This window comes from Salvelinus alpinus, chromosome 12 (assembly GCF_045679555.1).
Source record: "Salvelinus alpinus chromosome 12, SLU_Salpinus.1, whole genome shotgun sequence".
Classification (NCBI taxonomy): Eukaryota; Metazoa; Chordata; class Actinopteri; order Salmoniformes; family Salmonidae; genus Salvelinus; species Salvelinus alpinus.
Genome location: NC_092097.1, coordinates 42423701 through 42442616, shown reverse-complemented (window position 1 = coordinate 42442616; position 18916 = coordinate 42423701). Strand labels below are relative to the sequence as shown.

The window sequence follows — 18916 nt, the reverse complement described above, 5'->3', positions numbered from 1 at the left end:
TTTGCTCACATTGTATATAGACCTATTTTTCTACTGTATTATTGACTGTATGTTTTGTTTACTCCATGTGTAATTCTGTGTTGTTGTGTGTCGAATTGCTATGCTTTATCTTGGCCAGGTCGCAGTTGCAAATGAGAACTTGTTTTCAACTAGCCTACCTGGTTAAATAAAGGTGAAATAAAAAAATTACTCAAAAATACAGGACTCGTTTTACTGTGGATATAGATATTTTTATACCCGTTTCCTCCAGCATCTTCACACGGTCCTTTGCTGTTGTTCTGGGATTGATTTGCACTTTTCACACCAAAGTACGTTCATCTCTAGGAGACAGAATGCGTCTCCTTACTGAGCGGTATGACAGCTGTGTACTGTTGTTTGTACAGATGAACGTGGTACCTTCAGGCGTTTGGAAATTGCTCCCAAGGATGAACCAGACTTGTGGTCTACAATTTTTTTCTGAGGTCTTGGCTGATTTCTTTTGATTTTCCCATGATGTCAAGCAAAGAGGCACTGAGTTTGAAGGTAGGCCTTGAAATACATCCACAGGGACACCTCCAATTGACTCAAATGATGTCAATTAGCCTATCAGAAGCTTCTAAAGCCTTTACATAATTTTCTGGAATTTTCCAAGCTGTTTAAAGGCACAGTCAACTTAGTGTATGTAAACTTCTGACCCACTGGAATTGTGACACAGTGAATTATAAGTGAAATAATTTGTCTGTAAACAATTGTTGGAAAAATTACTTGTGTCATGCACAAAGTAGATGTCCTAACCGACCTGCCAAAACTATAGTTTGTTAACAAGAAATTTGTGGAGTGGTTGAAAAACGAGTTTTAATGACTCCAACCTAAGTGTATGTAAACTTCCGACTTCAACTGTATTTTATATAGTCTGTTATTGAATAATACACTTAAGATAGAAACAGAATTTCTAGACATATTTGACCCTGCATTTTTTTATTAATCCTTCATAATAAGGGAAAATGGAGTTCAAAAGGAATTTGACCCCACTGCAAACTAGCCTCTCTCTTTCTCTCTCTCTCTCCGTATCTTTCTGGTAATTATTCAGAGCTTGGATGTCAATCTCTCGCAGAACTCAAAGTCCTTGACTGCGAGGGCGGTGTCTCTGGCCAGAGGGGCGGGGAGGACCAGGGAACAGTCGCTGTCAATGTACTTTCCTGTTATTCCCTCCATCTCCTCGGCGACAGCACAGTAGATGGTGCTCACTGCCCCTTCTTCAGAAGACTTTGTGGACAGAGATGGGAGAAGTGGGTGAGAGCATAAACATTAACCACCTCTGCATAAAAGAGACAACAATGTGTAAGCACATTGAGTGCTAGTAGATATCTTTGTCGGGACTTTGTTTCTTTGAGTAATGCCAGGAAGGGGAGTGTCCCTTAACTTGGAGCTCAGAACATTTACACAATTGCCATGTTTACTCAGAGACATCTGCTAAAGAGATTTTGTGAAATTACCTTTAAATGTCTACCGCACAATCTGTGACGGTTCAGTGATACAGATTGAATAGAGCCCTAAGAACCAGAAAATTAGCCTGGTCACAGATGTTTGTGCTGTCTTATTATGACCATAGAAGTTGGCAAGACAACACAAACAGACCTGGGAACAGGGTCACCAGAAATGTTCCACTGTTAACTTCTTACATGAAACAGGACTGTAAAATAGTGTTAAAAACATTTTTTTCCTTCTAATTTTCACCAGAGTGTTATGATACAAAGTATTCACCTTGAAGAAAAAGATTCCAATCAGGTTGAATAGGAACCGAACCAGGAAGTTATAGTGTCTCATCACTTCTGTCATCACCACCCCAGGGTGGAGGGAGTTGGCTGTCACCCCTGTGAGACACACACACACACACACACACACACACACACACACACACACACACACACACACACACACACACACACACACACACACACACACACACACACACACACACACACACACACACACACACACACACACACACACACACACACACACACACACACACACACACACACACACACACACACACACACACACACACACACACACACACACACACTATAACACATTATAAACCACACTAAAGCCCTTACCCCTATCCCTCCATTACCCTGCGTTGCTATCCCTGAATCTGATTCCATGGGAAGTTTGACTCACACAGGGAAACTCCATCTACAGCTGCACAGAAGATATTTGGTGCCTAACTTTCGTTATATAACCACGTTCCCCGTTAGGCCCCTCAGGAATGATGCTCATTGTATAATGTTACTTATGCACTTATACAGTTGTTTTAGCAGCAGTGAAAGAGCTTATGGCTATACTATGTGTTCTAAACAAGGACTGTAGCACTTTTCCAAACATTACCAATATACACGCCGGTCATATAGCCAAATCAGTATCAGACGTGCTATGAATGAGATTCAACTGTGGGGTAAGGGGCCAGCCAGGATAGAGCAATTGTGTACAAGCTAAATGGAACCAGGGCCCTTATTCCAAAACCATTTCAGAGTAGGCTTGTTGATATAGGATCAGGTACTCCCTGTCCATGTAATCTTATTCATTATGATCTAATGCCAAAACTGATCCTAGATCAGCACTCCTACTCTGAGACGCTTTATGAAAACTTGCTGAGGCATTCCTACCCACCTGTGCCTTGTAGCCTTCGCGCCAGCTCGTTAGTGCAGATGATGTTGTGCAGCTTGGTGTGGTTGTACACGCTGTCCATGGTGTAGGCCAGGTTCTCGCCCTTGAAGTGTGAAAAGTTGACCACGCCCCTCCAGTGGTTCACAGATGACACGTTGACGATGCGCGCCGGCGCCGATCGCTTTAGCAGGTCTGGACAGAGGTAAGGAGAGAGGGGAGGGACAGGGGGGAGAGGATAGAGGGAGAGAGAGAGAGAGAGAGAGAGGGGTAGGGATGGAGGGGGAGGGGAGGGAAGGAGGAAGTGAGGAAGGGATGGGAGGTGGGGAGGGAGCAAGGGAAAGAAAGGAGCAGGGGAGAGATGTGGGAGGGGAAGTACATACAGTAATACAATGTAAGGTGTAGAATGTAGCATGAAAAAACATTCCTTACCGGGCCACGACACTTTAATGGGTGACTCTCCAGGAAAAAATATAAACGCAACATGTAAGGTGTTGGTCCCATGTTTCATGAGCTGAAATGAAAGATCCCAGAAATGTTCCATACCCACAAAAACGTATTTCTCTCAAATTTTGTGCACAAATTTGTTTACATCCCTGTTAGTGAGCATTTCTCCTTTTCCAAGATTACCCATCCACCCGAAGAAGCTGATTAAACAGCATGATCATTACGCAGGTGCATGTTGTCCTGGGGACAATAAAAAGCCACTCTAAAATGTGCAGTTTTGTCACACAACACAATGCCAAAGGTGTCTCAAGTTTTGAGGGAGCGTGCAATTGGCATGCTGATTGCAGGAATGTCCACCAGAGCTGTTGCCAGATCATTTTATGTTAATTTCTCTACCAATGTTGTTTTAGAGAATTTGGAAGTACTTTCAACCGGCCTTACAACCACAGACCACTTGTAACCACGCCAGCCCAGGACCTCCACATCCGGCTTCTTCATCAGCGGGATCGTCTGAGACCAGCCACCAGGACAGCTGATGAAACTGAGTAGTATTTCTGTCTATAATAAAGCTCTTTTGTCAGGAAAAACTCATTCTGATTGGCTTCAGCCTTGCTCCCAAGTGGGCCTGGCTCCCATTCATGTGAAATCCATAGATTAGGGCCTAATGAGTTTATTTCAATTGACTGATTTCCTTATATGAATTTTAACTCAGTAAAATCGTTGAAATTGTTGCATGTCGCGTTTATATTTTTGTTCAGTACATAAAGAATGTTTTTGAAGTGTAAGAATTTCCTTTTGTTCAAGCTGGGCTGAATCACCTCTTTCAATTGGGATATTCTTATCCAGAAGATATGTGTTGTCTTACCCAGAAGATATGTGGTGTCTTACCCAGAGGATATGTGGTGTCTTACCCAGAAGATATGTGGTGTCTTACCCAGAAGATATGTGGTTTCTTACCCAGAAGATATGTGGTGTCTTACCCAGAAGCAGGTTGGTGAGGAGGAAAGGACCCACATGATTGGTAGCGAAGGACACCTCCAGACCATCTGAGGTGATATCTCCAGGCAGGCCTGTGAACAGACACAATATAACCAAACCTAGATGATAAGGCACACACACACACACACACACACACACACACACACACACACACACACACACACACACACACACACACACACACACACACACACACACACACACACACACACACACACACACACACACACACACACACACACACACACACACACACACACACACACACAGAGACACACACCACAAATGATGTGCGTGTTGCAAACCGTAGCCCAAATAGACACAGCGTCAAGGACAAACATTCACAATAGTAATAGGTTTAATACTTTACCCCAGGATACGCATTATGGACAGTAACTATAGAAACAAGGTAGCTTAATTCATGTCAGGAGAATTTTGCGAAACAAGGTTGCTATATTCACGTCAGGGGAAGTGTCAGCCTACTTGCAACGTACTTCCTTGTTGTGGCGTTTCCATTTTCATGTGTTGCACTTGCATTCAGTAGGCATAAAGGCATAAATGTATGAAACCGTGTATTCTTATTTTTAATGTATGTAGTTCTGTCCTTGGGATGTACTTGTCTATTCATGGTCTGTATTATGTCATGTTTTGTGTGGACCCCAGGAAGAGTAGCTGCTGCTTTAGCAGTAACTAATGGGGATCCTAATACAATACTAAATACTGAATAGGTAATGAATAGGAATTCGTTTAAGTAACAAACTGACAAGTGAACAAGACAACATGATGATTGCTATGATCTGGACAATTATTTTTGAATGCTTCCCAGCCAATAGGCTATAAAGGCCTGAGTGGGTGGAAATAATTGAAATGGCCCATACGGGAAAAAAGACTGGGAGAGATCAAATGTCAAACCGCATAAGACGCTGAAATTGTAAGCACTTAGTACTTTTATTTCCATTGGTCTCTCTCTCCTGGGAAACATTATATTATCATGTGTCGATTATCCTTTTAGTACAATTGATAATGTTAATGAATTGGTTGAATGAACGTTGAAGAAACATGGGCAATTACAGAGTTTATAAAAGAAAGAGAAAAACAATCCCGCTATGTGTGCGAAGCCCACAATTATGCACCTTTCAATAATTATTTCCAGCTCTTTGTTGGAAATGGTATGGAAATTAATTCATTAACTGAATCACAAGGTGGGAATGTACAAGAAATGTAGCTAGGCCACCTGAACATGTAGCCGTTAAACTGAAAAATCAAGTGAATAAATTGCACCCGCTTTGGCTCTACTGATGCCCAGAGTAGAACGGATGTTGCATTCATGTCAATAAAGTCACTATACTAACCTGTTCTAGTAATCCGCCCGCTCAGTCCCCCCGGTGGTTTAAAAGGAGTGCGCACCACATGTGGTTGTATGCAGTTCGATGGAACTGTAGGCTACCCCAGTGGTTATAGGCCTGCATCTGTTTCCATTCATTTAAATTAATTTATCTTTTTAATATATTATAATGATGCATAATGCCTAAATCATCGAATTAATTTTATTCTTAATTAACACAGTGATGGCAAGTGCTTTTTATGTTGTTTTCCTCTTGCTATTGACCCTGAGAGGGATAACCTATTCCCTTCTTTTGGCTTAAGGAAAACAAGAGGTACACGTATACCTATCATACTGGCCAGGACAACATTTTTTACAAAAAAGGATGATTACATCCACAAATAACAATAACTGTAGCAACCCTGTGTTAGAAAAATGGATATGGACTTGACCACTTCAGCATAGTTTTGTAGCACAGTCGATGCCATAGACCTACATGGTAATTATGACCACTTCCAGAGGACGACCTCCAACCAATCAAAGCTTTTATAGTATGTACTGACATGTTGTCCATTCAATCATAGGATTAGGATCAGAGAATGAACCTAGTGTGTTGTATTGGGGTTATGCTACAAAGCATGATGGGGGGGTTCTAAACTCAGCAAAAAAAGAAACGTCCCTTTTTCAGGACCCTGTCTTTCAAAGATAATTCGTAAAAATCCTTCATTGTAAAGGGTTTAAACACTGTTTCCCATGATTGTTCAATGAACCATAAACAATTAATGAACATGCACCTGTGGAAGGGTCGTTAAGACACTAACAGCTTACAGACAGTAGGCAATTATGAAAGTTATGAAAACTTTGGACACTAAAGAGGCCTTTCTACTGACTCTGAAAAACACCAAAAGAAAGATTCCCAGGGTCCCTGCTCATCTGCGTGAACGTGCCTTAGGCATGCCGCAAGGAGGCATGAGGACTGCAGATGTGGCCAGGGCAATAAATTGCAATGTCCGTACTGTGAGACGCCTAAGACAGCGCTACAGGGCGACAGGGCGGACAGCTGATTGTCCTCGCAGTGGCAGACCACGTGTAACAACACCTGCACAGGATCGGTACAGCCGAACATCACACCTGCGGGACAGGTACAGGATGGCAACAACAACTGCCTGAGTTACGACAGGAACGCACAAACCCTCCATCAGTGCTCAGACTGACCCCAATAGGCTGAGAGAGCCTGGACTGAGGGCTTGAAGGCCTGTTGTAAGGCAGGCAGACAGGACTGGCAAAAAGTGCTCTTCACTGACGAGTCGTGGTTTTGTCTCATCAGGGGTGATGGTCGGATTCACGTTTATCGTCAAAGGAATGAGCGTTACACCGAGACCTGTACTATGGAGCGGGATCGATTTGGAGGTGGAGGGTCCGTCATGGTCTGGGGCGGTGTGTCACAGCATCATCGGACTGAGCTTGTTGTCATTGCAGGCAATCTCAATGCTGTGCGTTACAGGGAAGACATCCTCCTCCCTCATGTGGTACTCTTCCTGCAGGCTCATCCTGACATGACGCTCCAGCATGACAATGCCACCAGCCATACTGCTCGTTCTGTGCGTGATTTCCTGCAAGACAGGAATGTCAGTGTTCTGCCATGGCCAGCGAAGAGCCTGTATCTCAATCCCATTGAGCACGTCTGGGACCTGTTGGATCGGAGGGTGAGGGCTAGGGCCATTACCCCCAGAAATGTCCGGGAACTTGCAGGTGCCTTGGTGGAAGAGTGAGGAAACATCTCACAGCAAGAACTGGCTATTCTGGTGCAGTCCATCAGGAGGAGATGCACTGCAGTACTTAATGCAGCTGGTGGCCACACAAGATACTGACTGTTATTTTTGATTTTGACCACCCCTTTGTTCAGGGACACATTATTCAATTTCTGTTAGTCACATGTCTGTGGAACTTGTTCAGTTTATGTCTCAGTTGTTGAATCTTGTTATGTTCATAGTGGACAGTGAGAGGACGCTTCCTTTTTTGCTGAGTTTATGTGTTGAGAAGCTTGATGAGTTGGTGACGTTATTGGATATAGATTGAAAAGTGGTAGTTGAGCATTAATTGGATATATTATTCAATTCAAATTAGTTTCTTCAAATTACAGGAGACGGAGGAGGTAGATTATAAATAGTTTTCTTGGTTTTAGAACTCTATTTTGTGTCCAGTTATTGCAATTTATTTCAATTTGCCTTGCTAACTTCAGTAGCAAGTAGCAGTAGCTAACTAGCTACCAACTCCAGTGTGCAATTTTCACCAGCAACGCTACTGCAAATTTTGTTGACTTTTTGTTGAAGAACCACTTTCATTCTCTGGGGTACACGGAAAAGATGCAAATTAAAACTGAGGGTCGACCTCTGCCTGAGATCAGTTTCATGAAGAAGGATGAAAAGGTGAGGGCGTTTAATACCACCTGGTATCAAAAGTATAGCTGGCTTACAGGGAGCTTTTCATCAATACCAACTGGTATCAAAAGTATAGCTGGTTAACAGGGAGCTTTTCATCAAGCCGCCTGTACTGCTGGCCTTGCCTGATTTTTGGAAAGTCTGAGCCTTGAGCGAAAGAGGGGTACAGTGACATGAAGAACATCGATCGTTCAGCTAAACGGCAAAACAAAAGCAGGGAGCATATAAATGCCCACATCAGATTCAAGCTTCTGGGAAGAAGCTGCATCTATCATGATGAAGGTCTGCATATTCAAAATGCGCAACACAACCAGAAAGTAAGAAGAAACAGGGATGTTCTCAAGCAGCTTATCAACACCACTGCGTTTTTGGGTATGCAAGAATTGGTTTTTAGAGGACAAGACAAGAGGGAAAGTTCCGCTAACAAGTGCAACTACAAGGAGCTTGCAGTGGTAATTGCACATTACTTGTTGAACATATGGAACTTTCTACTGTCATCTCTGGGATGGCAAAATCAATTCAGAAAGATTTGATAGCTTCCATTGCATCATCCATTAAAAGTTAGATTAAAGAGAGGTTGATGCAGCGCATTTGTTCGCTCGTGCTCAAGTATGCTTTCCACTTTCCTCCGGTATTTATTTAGCAAAGATGATAATGCAACCACTCCAGACAGACACAAGCAGAAACTCATTACATAAATGTTACAGCAGCCTGGGCTACACCTAAACATTAGAGATCTGACATGCTGTATGGGATGAAAACGAGACCATTTTTCAGTCTGATCAACTGTAGGCTACTAACAATAGCAGCTGCATACAGCCTATGCACCCTGTTCATCTGGTCAGGATAACTAATTATTCACTGGAATTAATCAATCAACATAATAGTGATGACAGACTTGAGTTAATTTTTTATAAGGCCTACAGTTGAATAGGCCTGCATGACGCAAACGTGCATAAAGCAAGCTCAGTCCTGTGAGTTCTATTGTCTATCAGTTGTTGTCTCTGTCTCTGGGTAGAAGAATCCACCTCCTAATCTAGTCCAAGTATAAGGTTGCTGGAGGTTTTTTTCAGTTTCATGTGACCTGATTAGAAAAAACTGGTCCCATCATAGCCCTTATAAAACCTTTTTACAACTGATTAATCATTGACATACCTTATAGGGTCCAGAGTTTTCCTGGTTAGGTTAACAGATAAGCAAAAACTCTGGGCCCCAGGGGGTAAAAATTACCCCCCCACTCTGGGACCTATAGTGCCACCAGTCTGCTTGCAGTTGTCAGTTATCATCAGGTATGGGGATGATCAGGGCTTAATTCAGAAACGTTTCTTGGGGTACTTTGATGTGGGCGAGATGCGCAGTCTGTGTTTAACGTCATGGATAAACTTGTTGTTTGAACCTACGATGGCACAGCTGTAATGGAATGTATCTGCTATTTGTATTTCCAGCTAAGTCCCCTCCTGCTCCCTGATTAAGAGGTGATGACCACTACCATTGTCAACTCTCTCCTGACATGACTAACTGAAGCAATGTCTCATGTGCCCTCTCATCCACAGGCATATTGAATGTTCCTCTCCAACATCTCTGTCATTTGTTTTACAACTGTTGGACACATATGGTGCTATATCAGGATTCAAAGTGAATTGGGAGAAAACTGAAATAAAGCCCATTTCTAATGATGACTTCTCAAGCTTAGAAAGTACATTCAGGTGGAAATGGACAAAGACATGAAATACCGGGGTGTACTGATACCATGCAGTCTGGAAGAAGCATATACAATCAATTATTTTCCTTTAATAGATTAGATTGAATCTGATGTTCAGAGATGGAGATCTCTCCCTATTTCTATGTTAGGTAGGGTTAACATAATAAAAATGTATATATTACTAAGGTTGACGTATTTATTCCAGGCCCTGTCAGTTTATATTCCATCCAACTTTTTAAGTTAAATAAATGGCCTGTTCTCCAACTTAATTTGGAATGAAAATAATCAAATTGACTGTTTTATATTTACCCTATAAAGCAATACCCTATACACCTTTAAGTCCTGGTTCCAAAGTGGCACCATACATTTTGAACATGTGTATTATGATAGATCTCTGCTCTCATTCAATCAAGTTAAATCAAGGGTTGATTGAAACTCTACCTGGTGGTTCAGAACCTATAAGGAAACAATGGGACACAGATGTTAAGGAAGACATTGAGGAGAACCATTGGTCACAGATATGTGAAAATGTTAATACCTGCTCCTATGACCTAAGACATTAATTACTGCATTTTAAGATAATTCATATGAGTTACTACACTCCTGCCAGAATGCATGTAATGCACCCAGAAATGTCACATGTCTGTTGGAGATGCAAAAAGCACCGTATGCTGTGGTCCTGTGACAAACTGACACCATTTTGGGATAACGTATGTGCTATCATTTCATTGTGTCTAGGAATTTATATCCATCCATCTCCACGATTATACAGTGGCTTGCGAAAGTATTCATCCCCCTTGGCATTTTTCCAAGAAATAAGACAAAAAAACTGAAACTTGAGAGTGCATAACTACTCACCCCCCAAAGTCAATACTTTGTAGAGCCACATTTTGCAGCAATTACCACTGCAAGTCTCTTGGGGTATGTCTCTATAAGCCTGGCACATCTAAATACTGGGATTTTTGCCCATTCTTCAAGGCAAAACTGCTCCAGCTCCTTCAAGTTGGATGGGTTCCGCTGGTATACAGCAATCTTTAAGTTATACCACAGATTCTCAATTGGATTGAGGTCTGGGCTTTGACTAGGCTAGGCTATGACTAGGCCAATGTTTCCCTTTATACCACTCGAGTGTTGCTTTAGCAGTATGCTTAGGGTCATTGTCCTGTTGGAAGGTGAACCTCCGTCCCAGCCTCAAGAATTTCCCTGTATTTAGCGCCATCCATCACTCCTTAAATTCTGACCAGTTTCCCAGTCTCTGCCGATGAAAACATCCCCACAGCATGATTCAGCCACCACCATGCTTCACTGTGGAGATGGTGTTCTCGGGGTGATGAGAAGTGTTGGGTTTGCGCCAGACATAGCATTTTCCTTGATGGCCAAAAAGCTACATTTTAGTCTCATCTAACCAGAGTACCTTCTTCCATATGTTTGGGGAGTCTCCCACATGCCTTTTGGCGAACACCAAACGTGTTTGCTTATTTTTTTCTTAAGCAATGGCTTATTTCTGGCCATTCTCCTGTAAAGCCCAACTCTGTGGAGTGTACACCTTAAAGTGGTCCTATGGACAGATACTCCAATCTCCGCTGTGGAGCTTTGCAGCTCCTTCAGGGTTATCTTTGGTCTCTTTGTTGCCTCTCTGATTAATGCCCTCCTTGCCTGGTCCGTGAGTTTTGGTGGGCGGCCCTATCTTGGCAGGTTTGTTGTGGTGCCATATTCTTTCAATTTTTTAGTAATGGATTTAATGGTGCTCTGTGGGATGTTCAAAGATTCAGATATTTTTTTATAACCCAACCCTGATCTGTACTTCTCCACAACTTTGTCCCTGACCTGTTTGGAGAGCTCCTTGGTCTTTATGGTGCCACTTGCTTGGTGGTGCCACTTGCTTAGTCGTGTTTCAGACTCGGGGGCCTTTCAGAACAGGACAGAACATCTACAGAACATCTACTGAGATCATGTGACAGATCATGTGACACTTAGATTGCACACAGGTGGACTTTATTTAACTAATTATTTTACTTCTAAAAGTAAATGGTTGCACCAGATCTTATTTAGGGGCTTCATAACAAAGGGGGTGAATACACCACTTGTCCATTTTTTTTATTTTTTTTATTTTTTAAACAAGTTATTTTTTTCACTTCACCAATTTGGACTATTTTGTGTATGTCCATTACATGAAATCCAAATAAAAATCAATTTAAATTACAGGTTGTAATGAAACAAAATTGAAAAAATGCCAAGGGGGTGAATACTTTTGCAAGGCACTGTATCTGTTGGGAAATGTAAATATTGGCGATCAGTTGGAAAGCCTCATACCCACCCTAAATAACAAACTGGAGGGCTGAACTATCTAGCTACATACTGTTTTGTATATTTTGTATATTATTTCGTATATTGTATATTATTTTGTATATTATATTTTGTATATTATAAAATTAAACAAGAACCGGAAGTGTTTGACAAAATTTGGAAACCATATGTTGATCACCTTGGGGAATGTGTTTTGTTTTTGTGTTGTTTGTGGGGTGCTGTGAAAAAACAATAGAAAACAAAATTTCCCCCCCAAAATATAGTCATTTGTCAGCCAACAATTGTAATTGGGTGGCATGGCATGTTAGTAAGGTTTTTTATCAAACAAGCAATGCTGTTCCTCTTGTGGACTTCGTCATTGGATACAGATGCGAAACCAGACCCGTGCTTTGGTTCATTGAACCACGCTTTCGTGACAAGTAACCTTGCCTAAGACCTGGGCCCAGTTTTTCAAAAGTTATCTATGTGGATTTTGCCTATTGGATAGGATTAAATGCACAGAGTTAGAATGAATAGAATGGGTGTCCCCATTCAAGTCAATGATACGCCCATTCTATTTTATACATTTTTCTATGCATTTAATCCTGTCCAATTGCCGAAATCCGACCAGATAACGTTTGAAAAACTGGGCCCTGAAGACTTACATTAACTCCCGTCATGCCCGGGCGTTTAGCTCTATGAGCTACCACAGCCTGATGGCGACTAGAAGCCCCGGGTCACACTAGTATTATGGCTGTTGACGTCCACCCCTGGTTGACTGTCTCATAGCCTGGAATCCACATAACCTGGAATCCACCCTGCATATCGCTCTGTTTCATTATTGTTCCGCTTCAGGTGAATAGTAAAAATATTGCGATATTCAGTGTGGATTCCAGGCTGACTCTGGACGTGGTGCCCAACTGAAGGGCTCGGTTTGTTGACCAGGATGTGGAGCTGTGTCACTATTGTCTATTGTTTTAAGTGAAACAGTAGTGAACACAGTGATATTCAGTGTGGATTCCAGCCTAATTGTCTTTGAATCTTGACCTGAAGCTACCCACCTGAAGCCCCAGCGTTGTTGACCAGGATGTGGAGCTCCTTCTCCTCTCGCAGGACGCCCTCTACAAACGTCCTCACCGACGCCAGGGACGAGGTGTCCACCAGGCGCAGGTGCACGTTGGCGTTCCCGCTCCTCTTCCGGATCTCCTGCAGGGCGGCGCTACCGCGCGCCTCGCTCCGGCACGCCATGATAACACGAGCCCCGCGCCGGGCAAAGTCTAGGGCAATGAACTTCCCTATCCCTGAGGGAGTGGGAGAGAGGAGAAGAGAGAAGAGGATGAGAGAGATATAGAGAGAGAAAGAACAAGAGGGAGAATAAGAGAAAGAGAGAGTGAAAGTGGTTGAGAGAGAAAGCGAGACAGAAAGACAGTCAGGCCTACGGTCACAAGACGCAGGCCTCCTAATTGTCCCTAGAATTTCTAAGCAAACAGCTGGAGGCAGGGCTTTCTCCTATAGATCTCCATTTTTATGGAATAGTCTGCCTACCCATGTGAGAGACGCAGACTCGGTCTCAACCTTCAAGTCTTTACTGAAGACTTATCTCTTCAGTAGGTCATATGATTGAGTGTAGTCTGGCCCAGGAGTGTGAAGGTGAACGGAAAGGCTCTGGAGCAACGAACCGCCCTTGCTGTCTCTGCCTGGCCGGTTCCCCTCTCTCCACTGGGATTCTCTGCCTCTAACCCTATTACAGGGGCTGAGTCACTGGCTTACTGGTGCTCTTTCATGCCGTCCCTAGGAGGGGTGCGTCACTTGAGTGGGTTGAGTTACTGACGTGATCTTCCTGTCTGGGTTGGCGCCCCCCCTTGGTTTGTGCTGTGGTGGAGATCTTTGTGGGCTATACTTGGCCTTGTCTCAGGATGGTAAGTTGGTGGTTGATGATATCCCTCTAGTGGTGTGGGGGCTGTGCTTTGGCAAAGTGGGTGGGGTTATATCCTTCCTGTTTGGCCCTGTCCGGGGGTATCATCGGATGGGGCCACAGTGTCTCCTGACCCCTCCTGTCTCAGCCTCCAGTATTTATCCTGCAGTAGTTTATGTGTCGGGGGGCTAGGGTCAGTTGGTTATATCTGGAGTACTTCTCCTGTCTTATCCGGTGTCCTGTGTGAATTTAAGTATGCTCTCTCTAATTCTCTCCTTCTCTCTTTCTTTCTCTCTCTCGGAGGACCTGAGCCCTAGGACCATGCGTCAGGACTACCGGGCATGATGACTCCTTGCTGTCCCCAGTCCACCTGGCCTTGCTGCTGTTCCAGTTTCAACTGTTCTGCCTGCGGCTATGGAACCCTGACCTGTCCACCGGACGTGCTACCTGTCCCAGACCTGCTGTTTTCAACTCTCTAGAGACCGCAGGAGCGGTAGAGATACTCTTAATGATCGGCTATGAAAAGCCAACTGACATTTACTCCTGATTATTATTCGACCATGCTGGTCATTTATGAACATTTGAACATCTTGGACATGTTCTGTTATAATCTCTACCCGGCACAGCCAGAAGAGGACTGGCCACCCCTCATAGCCTGGTTCCTCTCTAGGTTTCTTCCTAGGTTTTGGCCTTTCTAGGGAGTTTTTCCTAGCCGCCGTGCTTCTACACCTGCATTGCTTGCTGTTTGGGGTTTTAGGCTGGGTTTCTGTACAGCACTTCGAGATATTAGCTGATGTACGAAGGGCTATATAAAATAAACTTGATTTGATTTGAAACTTGACAGGGGAAAGGTAAAGTAGAGGGAGAGCGATGATTAGTGAAAAAGACACTCAGGAGAGCAATCTAACAGAGCTGCTTGTACAGTATGTGTGTGTGTGTGTGTGTGTGTGTGTGTGTGTGTGTGTGTGTGTGTGTGTGTGTGTGTGTGTGTGTGTGTGTGTGTGTGTGTGTGTGTGTGTGTGTGTGTGTGTGTGTGTGTGTGTGTGTGTGTGTGTGTGTTTGTGTGTGTGTGTGTGTGTGAGTCATGTGTGTTTTTAGTATGTTAACATTTACATGTCTCATTTGTAGCCCAAAACTCGAGGGGAAAGACCATGTTGGTGCCATGTGATACTGAGTACCCTGCCTTTGTCTCTGAGCGTACCATCAAAGAGACCACGGGCAACATTGACTGTGAGGGCTGTGTCAGGTACTGGGAATACAGTTACCTTTGTATTAAGCACTTATAAACCCACTTAACCTGTGTTGATAGTGTTTACAGGATCATGCCTTAGTGGGATAATATTATAAGCAGCAACTGAATCGACTCATCTCTGTCTGTCTGTCTGTCTGTCTGTCTGTCTGTCTGTCTGTCTGTCTGTCTGTCTGTCTGTCTGTCTGTCACTATGTCTGTCTGTCACTCTGTCTGTCTGTATGTATGTCACTCTGTCTGCCTGTAATTTGTGTGAGTGTGTCTATGTGTGTACGTCTGTGTGCAAAGTTCATGGACATGGCAGTCCAAAAGAATTGTGTCAAACAGTAAATGGTCTACATCTAGTAACCCCTATATCCAGTTCAAAAGACTGAAGATCCACGAGAAATACTATTTTCATGCCACTTTGATTGCGCTATGACCAGAAGTTACTTATTCATAGCAGATTAGGAGAATTAGGTTAACGTTATGAAAAGGGTTAGGTTTAGAAAAAATGCTCTCTCTCCTAACCTGCTACTTCCGATCATAGCTGTATCGAAGTGGAGTGAAAAGAGTGTGTCCCCAAGTTCCACAAGGTCAAGGTGTATTTGTTTGAGGTTTAGCATTGATCAGGCTATAAGCTAGAGCTGTAAAACACAGAAGTTTCCTTCACATGAGAGTGTGCAGGTCTTAGCTCTGGCTAACTGACATGCACTGCTGGAAGACATATTGGTCCAATTGTTTATGTAAATAGCATGAGTAGGAACCCTTTTACATTAAATCACTTTTCCCAGAGAAATGTCAAGCGGATGAGGATTTCTCAGATAGAGAGAGAACCCTCCATTTACACTCTCTCTCTCTGGAATTAGTTTTCTTTCTTCACTTCTTTAAAGAGGGATTCCAAAAGCATATAATTAACTACATTCTGAAGTCTATTTGAGACACTTTGAGGGTGAGTGGTTCAAGTGAGAGAAATGCACCATGATTGGAATGGAAAAGTTGAATTACTTAATTTGACACTTAAAGGGAATGCTTACTGGAAGTCATCATTGGATTTGTTTTGTTGGTATTACAGTATGTATAAATTAAAAAAGATTTCCCTTTGACTGCTGTGTGGAAAAACTGTTTCATTTTGAGAAGTAAAAATTGTCAAGAGTAATTGCCAATTCTGACTTATAAAAAGTTGTTGTTGTATTTCCAGTTGGTTAATATGCTTGTATGTGCAGCGTGTAACTGCTGGAGGATATTGTTATTGATTCTAATTGAATAAACCATTCCAAGCGAAACAACTCAAGCAAGAATTTAGCCCATGCAAAACCGTTACCTGTGTTAGCTCCAGTAACTATGGCGGTCTTGCCCTTCAGTTGCACAAAACAGGCTCGGATGTCCCAGGACCCTCTCTGCTGTGACCGCAAGAGGAGTCCCAAAATCACAGTCGATACTGCCCATAACGGGTGAGAGAAGACATCAGTCCAAACCCAAGACATTTAAAAGTTCACCGAGCCCCAATGAAGAACTAAAATATTTCTGGCTACAACTTTGCTCTTGTCAGATACCTTCACCGACTTGAATTAGATTTACGACCCAAAGCTCCATTCTGAGGGCTAAGTCCAGCACTTTATCAAATTTCAAGGCTACAGGTTACATAATTTAAATCTCCCTACACCGCCAGGTCTTAATGTCTGAGGAGTATAGTTTCAGTCGTTTAAAGTTATTTTATCCATCTGCAAATGTTATGTTTCTAGTTATTGCTGCTCATAGGCATAAATGGTTGTGGTGCATAAAGTTAGGCTACACTGCGCCACGTGTAAGAGGAACATACTGTAGCCATATGGAACGATTTAAGTTAAATCCCATTAGATGTTTTCCCCCACAGCCAATGTTAGGCTATATTAACACAATTTGAAATATATATGTTTATAGACCAAAATACACTATATATACAAAAGTATGTGGACACCCCTTCAAATTAGTTGATTTGTCTATTTCAGCCACTCACAGAACCGGACCGCCGAGAGCTGAAGCGCGTAGCGCGTAAAAATCGCCTGTCCTCGGTTGCAACACTCACTGCCGAGGTCCAAACTGACTCTGGAAGCAATATCAGCACAATAACTGTTCGTTGGGAGATTCAAGCCTAAGATCACCATACGCAATGCCAAGCGTCGGCTGGAGTGATGTAAATCTAGCCGGCATTGGATTCTGGAGCAGTGGAAACGCGTTCTCTGGAGTGATGAATCACGCTTCACCATCTGGCAGTCCGACGGACGAATCTGGGTTTGGTGGATGCCAGGAGAACGCTACCTGCCTCAATGCATAGTGCCACCTCTGAAGTTTGGTGGAGGAGGAATAATGGTCTGGGGCTGTTTTTCATGGATGATTCTGTGCTTCCAACTTTGTGGCAACAGTTTGGGGAAGGCCCTTTCCTGTTTCAGCATGACAATGCCCCCGTGCACAAATTGAGGTCCACACAGAAATGTTTTGTCGAGATCGGTGTAGAAGAACTTGACTGGCCTGCACAGAGCCCTGACCTCAACCCCATCAAACACCTTTGGGATGAATTGGAATGTCGACTGAGAGCCAGGCCTAATCACCCAACATCAGTGCCCGACCTCACTAATGCTCTTGTGGCTGAATGGAAGCAAGTCCCCACAGCAAATGTTCCAACATCTAGTGGAAAGCCTTCCCAGAAGAGTGGAGGCTGTTATAGCAGCAAAGGGGGGACCAACTCCATATTAATGCCCATGATTTTGGAATGAGATGTTTGACAAGCAGGTGTCTACATACTTTTGGTCATGCAGTGTATCTTCTATGACACCATGTAAAAGAATAACCTCCAAATGTTTTCATTTTTTTCTCTCCATAAAATGCATTTATGTCTTTCTCCGTCAGACAACATAAAGGCATTTCATTCTTACAGATGTATGATCTACATTTTATCAGTCTTTAGCTGCTGAGAATTTTCCTGCACGGCAGGAAATGCAAACGTGTAGTTTATTCAAGGTTTAAAAAGGCTTCTAAAGTTTGTAATTTCCATTTCAAATTTCAGACTTGATTTGCCCTAACGAAAAATGTATTAACCTCAACAAAAGAAATCCATGATTTATAATAATCAAGGTCTTTAAAAACTTGTTGGACAGTACATACAAATGTATGATCTTCATTTCAGCCAGTTTGCTACAGCAGGAAAATTATCCTACAGCAACAGGAAATGTGAATTATTATGTGGATTATAATTCATGGATTTTTTTTGTTGGGGTTAATACATTTTTCGTTATGGCAAATCAAGTCTGAAATTTGAAATGGAAATTACAAACTTTAGAAGCCTTTTTAAACCTTGAATAAACTACACAGCAAATACTTCAATAGTTTACACAATTATTGCAGAACATGGAGTAATATATTTTTCAAAACATTGACAAAAAAGGTTAGCAATCATGGACGGAGTTGACAGACACTGATGGAGGTGACAATAATTGTTAACATTTCGTTGGAAATCCCTTGAAAATCACATGCAGTTGTCAATGGTTTTAGCGGAGCTGGGGGTCTCCTTGCCCCCCAGAAGGCAAATCGAACGTTCTGTACGTTTATTGATAACAACCTATTCTATTTTTCTTATTCGGCCCATCATCATGTGCACCAATTTGTCCAGCCCAGCCTCACATTCAATTCGCGCATATATGTACAAAATGTATTTCAGCAGATTTCGTGCGTTTTTGTGCATTTTTGGGGTGGTTCAATTCGTTTGAAAATACACGAATTTCTGTGCTACTTAATTCGTGCGAAAATACACGAATTTCTGTGCTACTTAATTCGTGCGAAAAGACACGAATTTAACCAGTAGGCGACACACAAGCCGTTGCAACAACCATAGACGCGATCGCCTGTATTTATTTATTTTACGTTATGAATATATAGATATTTTGTC

The 18916-nt window shown here is 42.7% G+C and overlaps 1 protein-coding gene across 1 annotated transcript; it reads right to left on the bottom strand.

Annotated features, from left to right (window-relative positions):
* Positions 1-940: 940 nt before the first annotated feature.
* Positions 941-16606, bottom strand: LOC139536167 (retinol dehydrogenase 12). The gene is made up of 6 exons (XM_071336418.1): positions 16316-16606; positions 12910-13149; positions 4077-4166; positions 2656-2844; positions 1744-1853; positions 941-1245 (listed from the first exon to the last, which is right to left on the bottom strand). The coding sequence occupies exons 1-6, from the start codon at positions 16476-16478 to the stop codon at positions 1066-1068; spliced, it is 972 nt and encodes a 323-aa protein (XP_071192519.1). The 5' UTR covers positions 16479-16606; the 3' UTR covers positions 941-1065.
* Positions 16607-18916: the final 2310 nt, after the last annotated feature.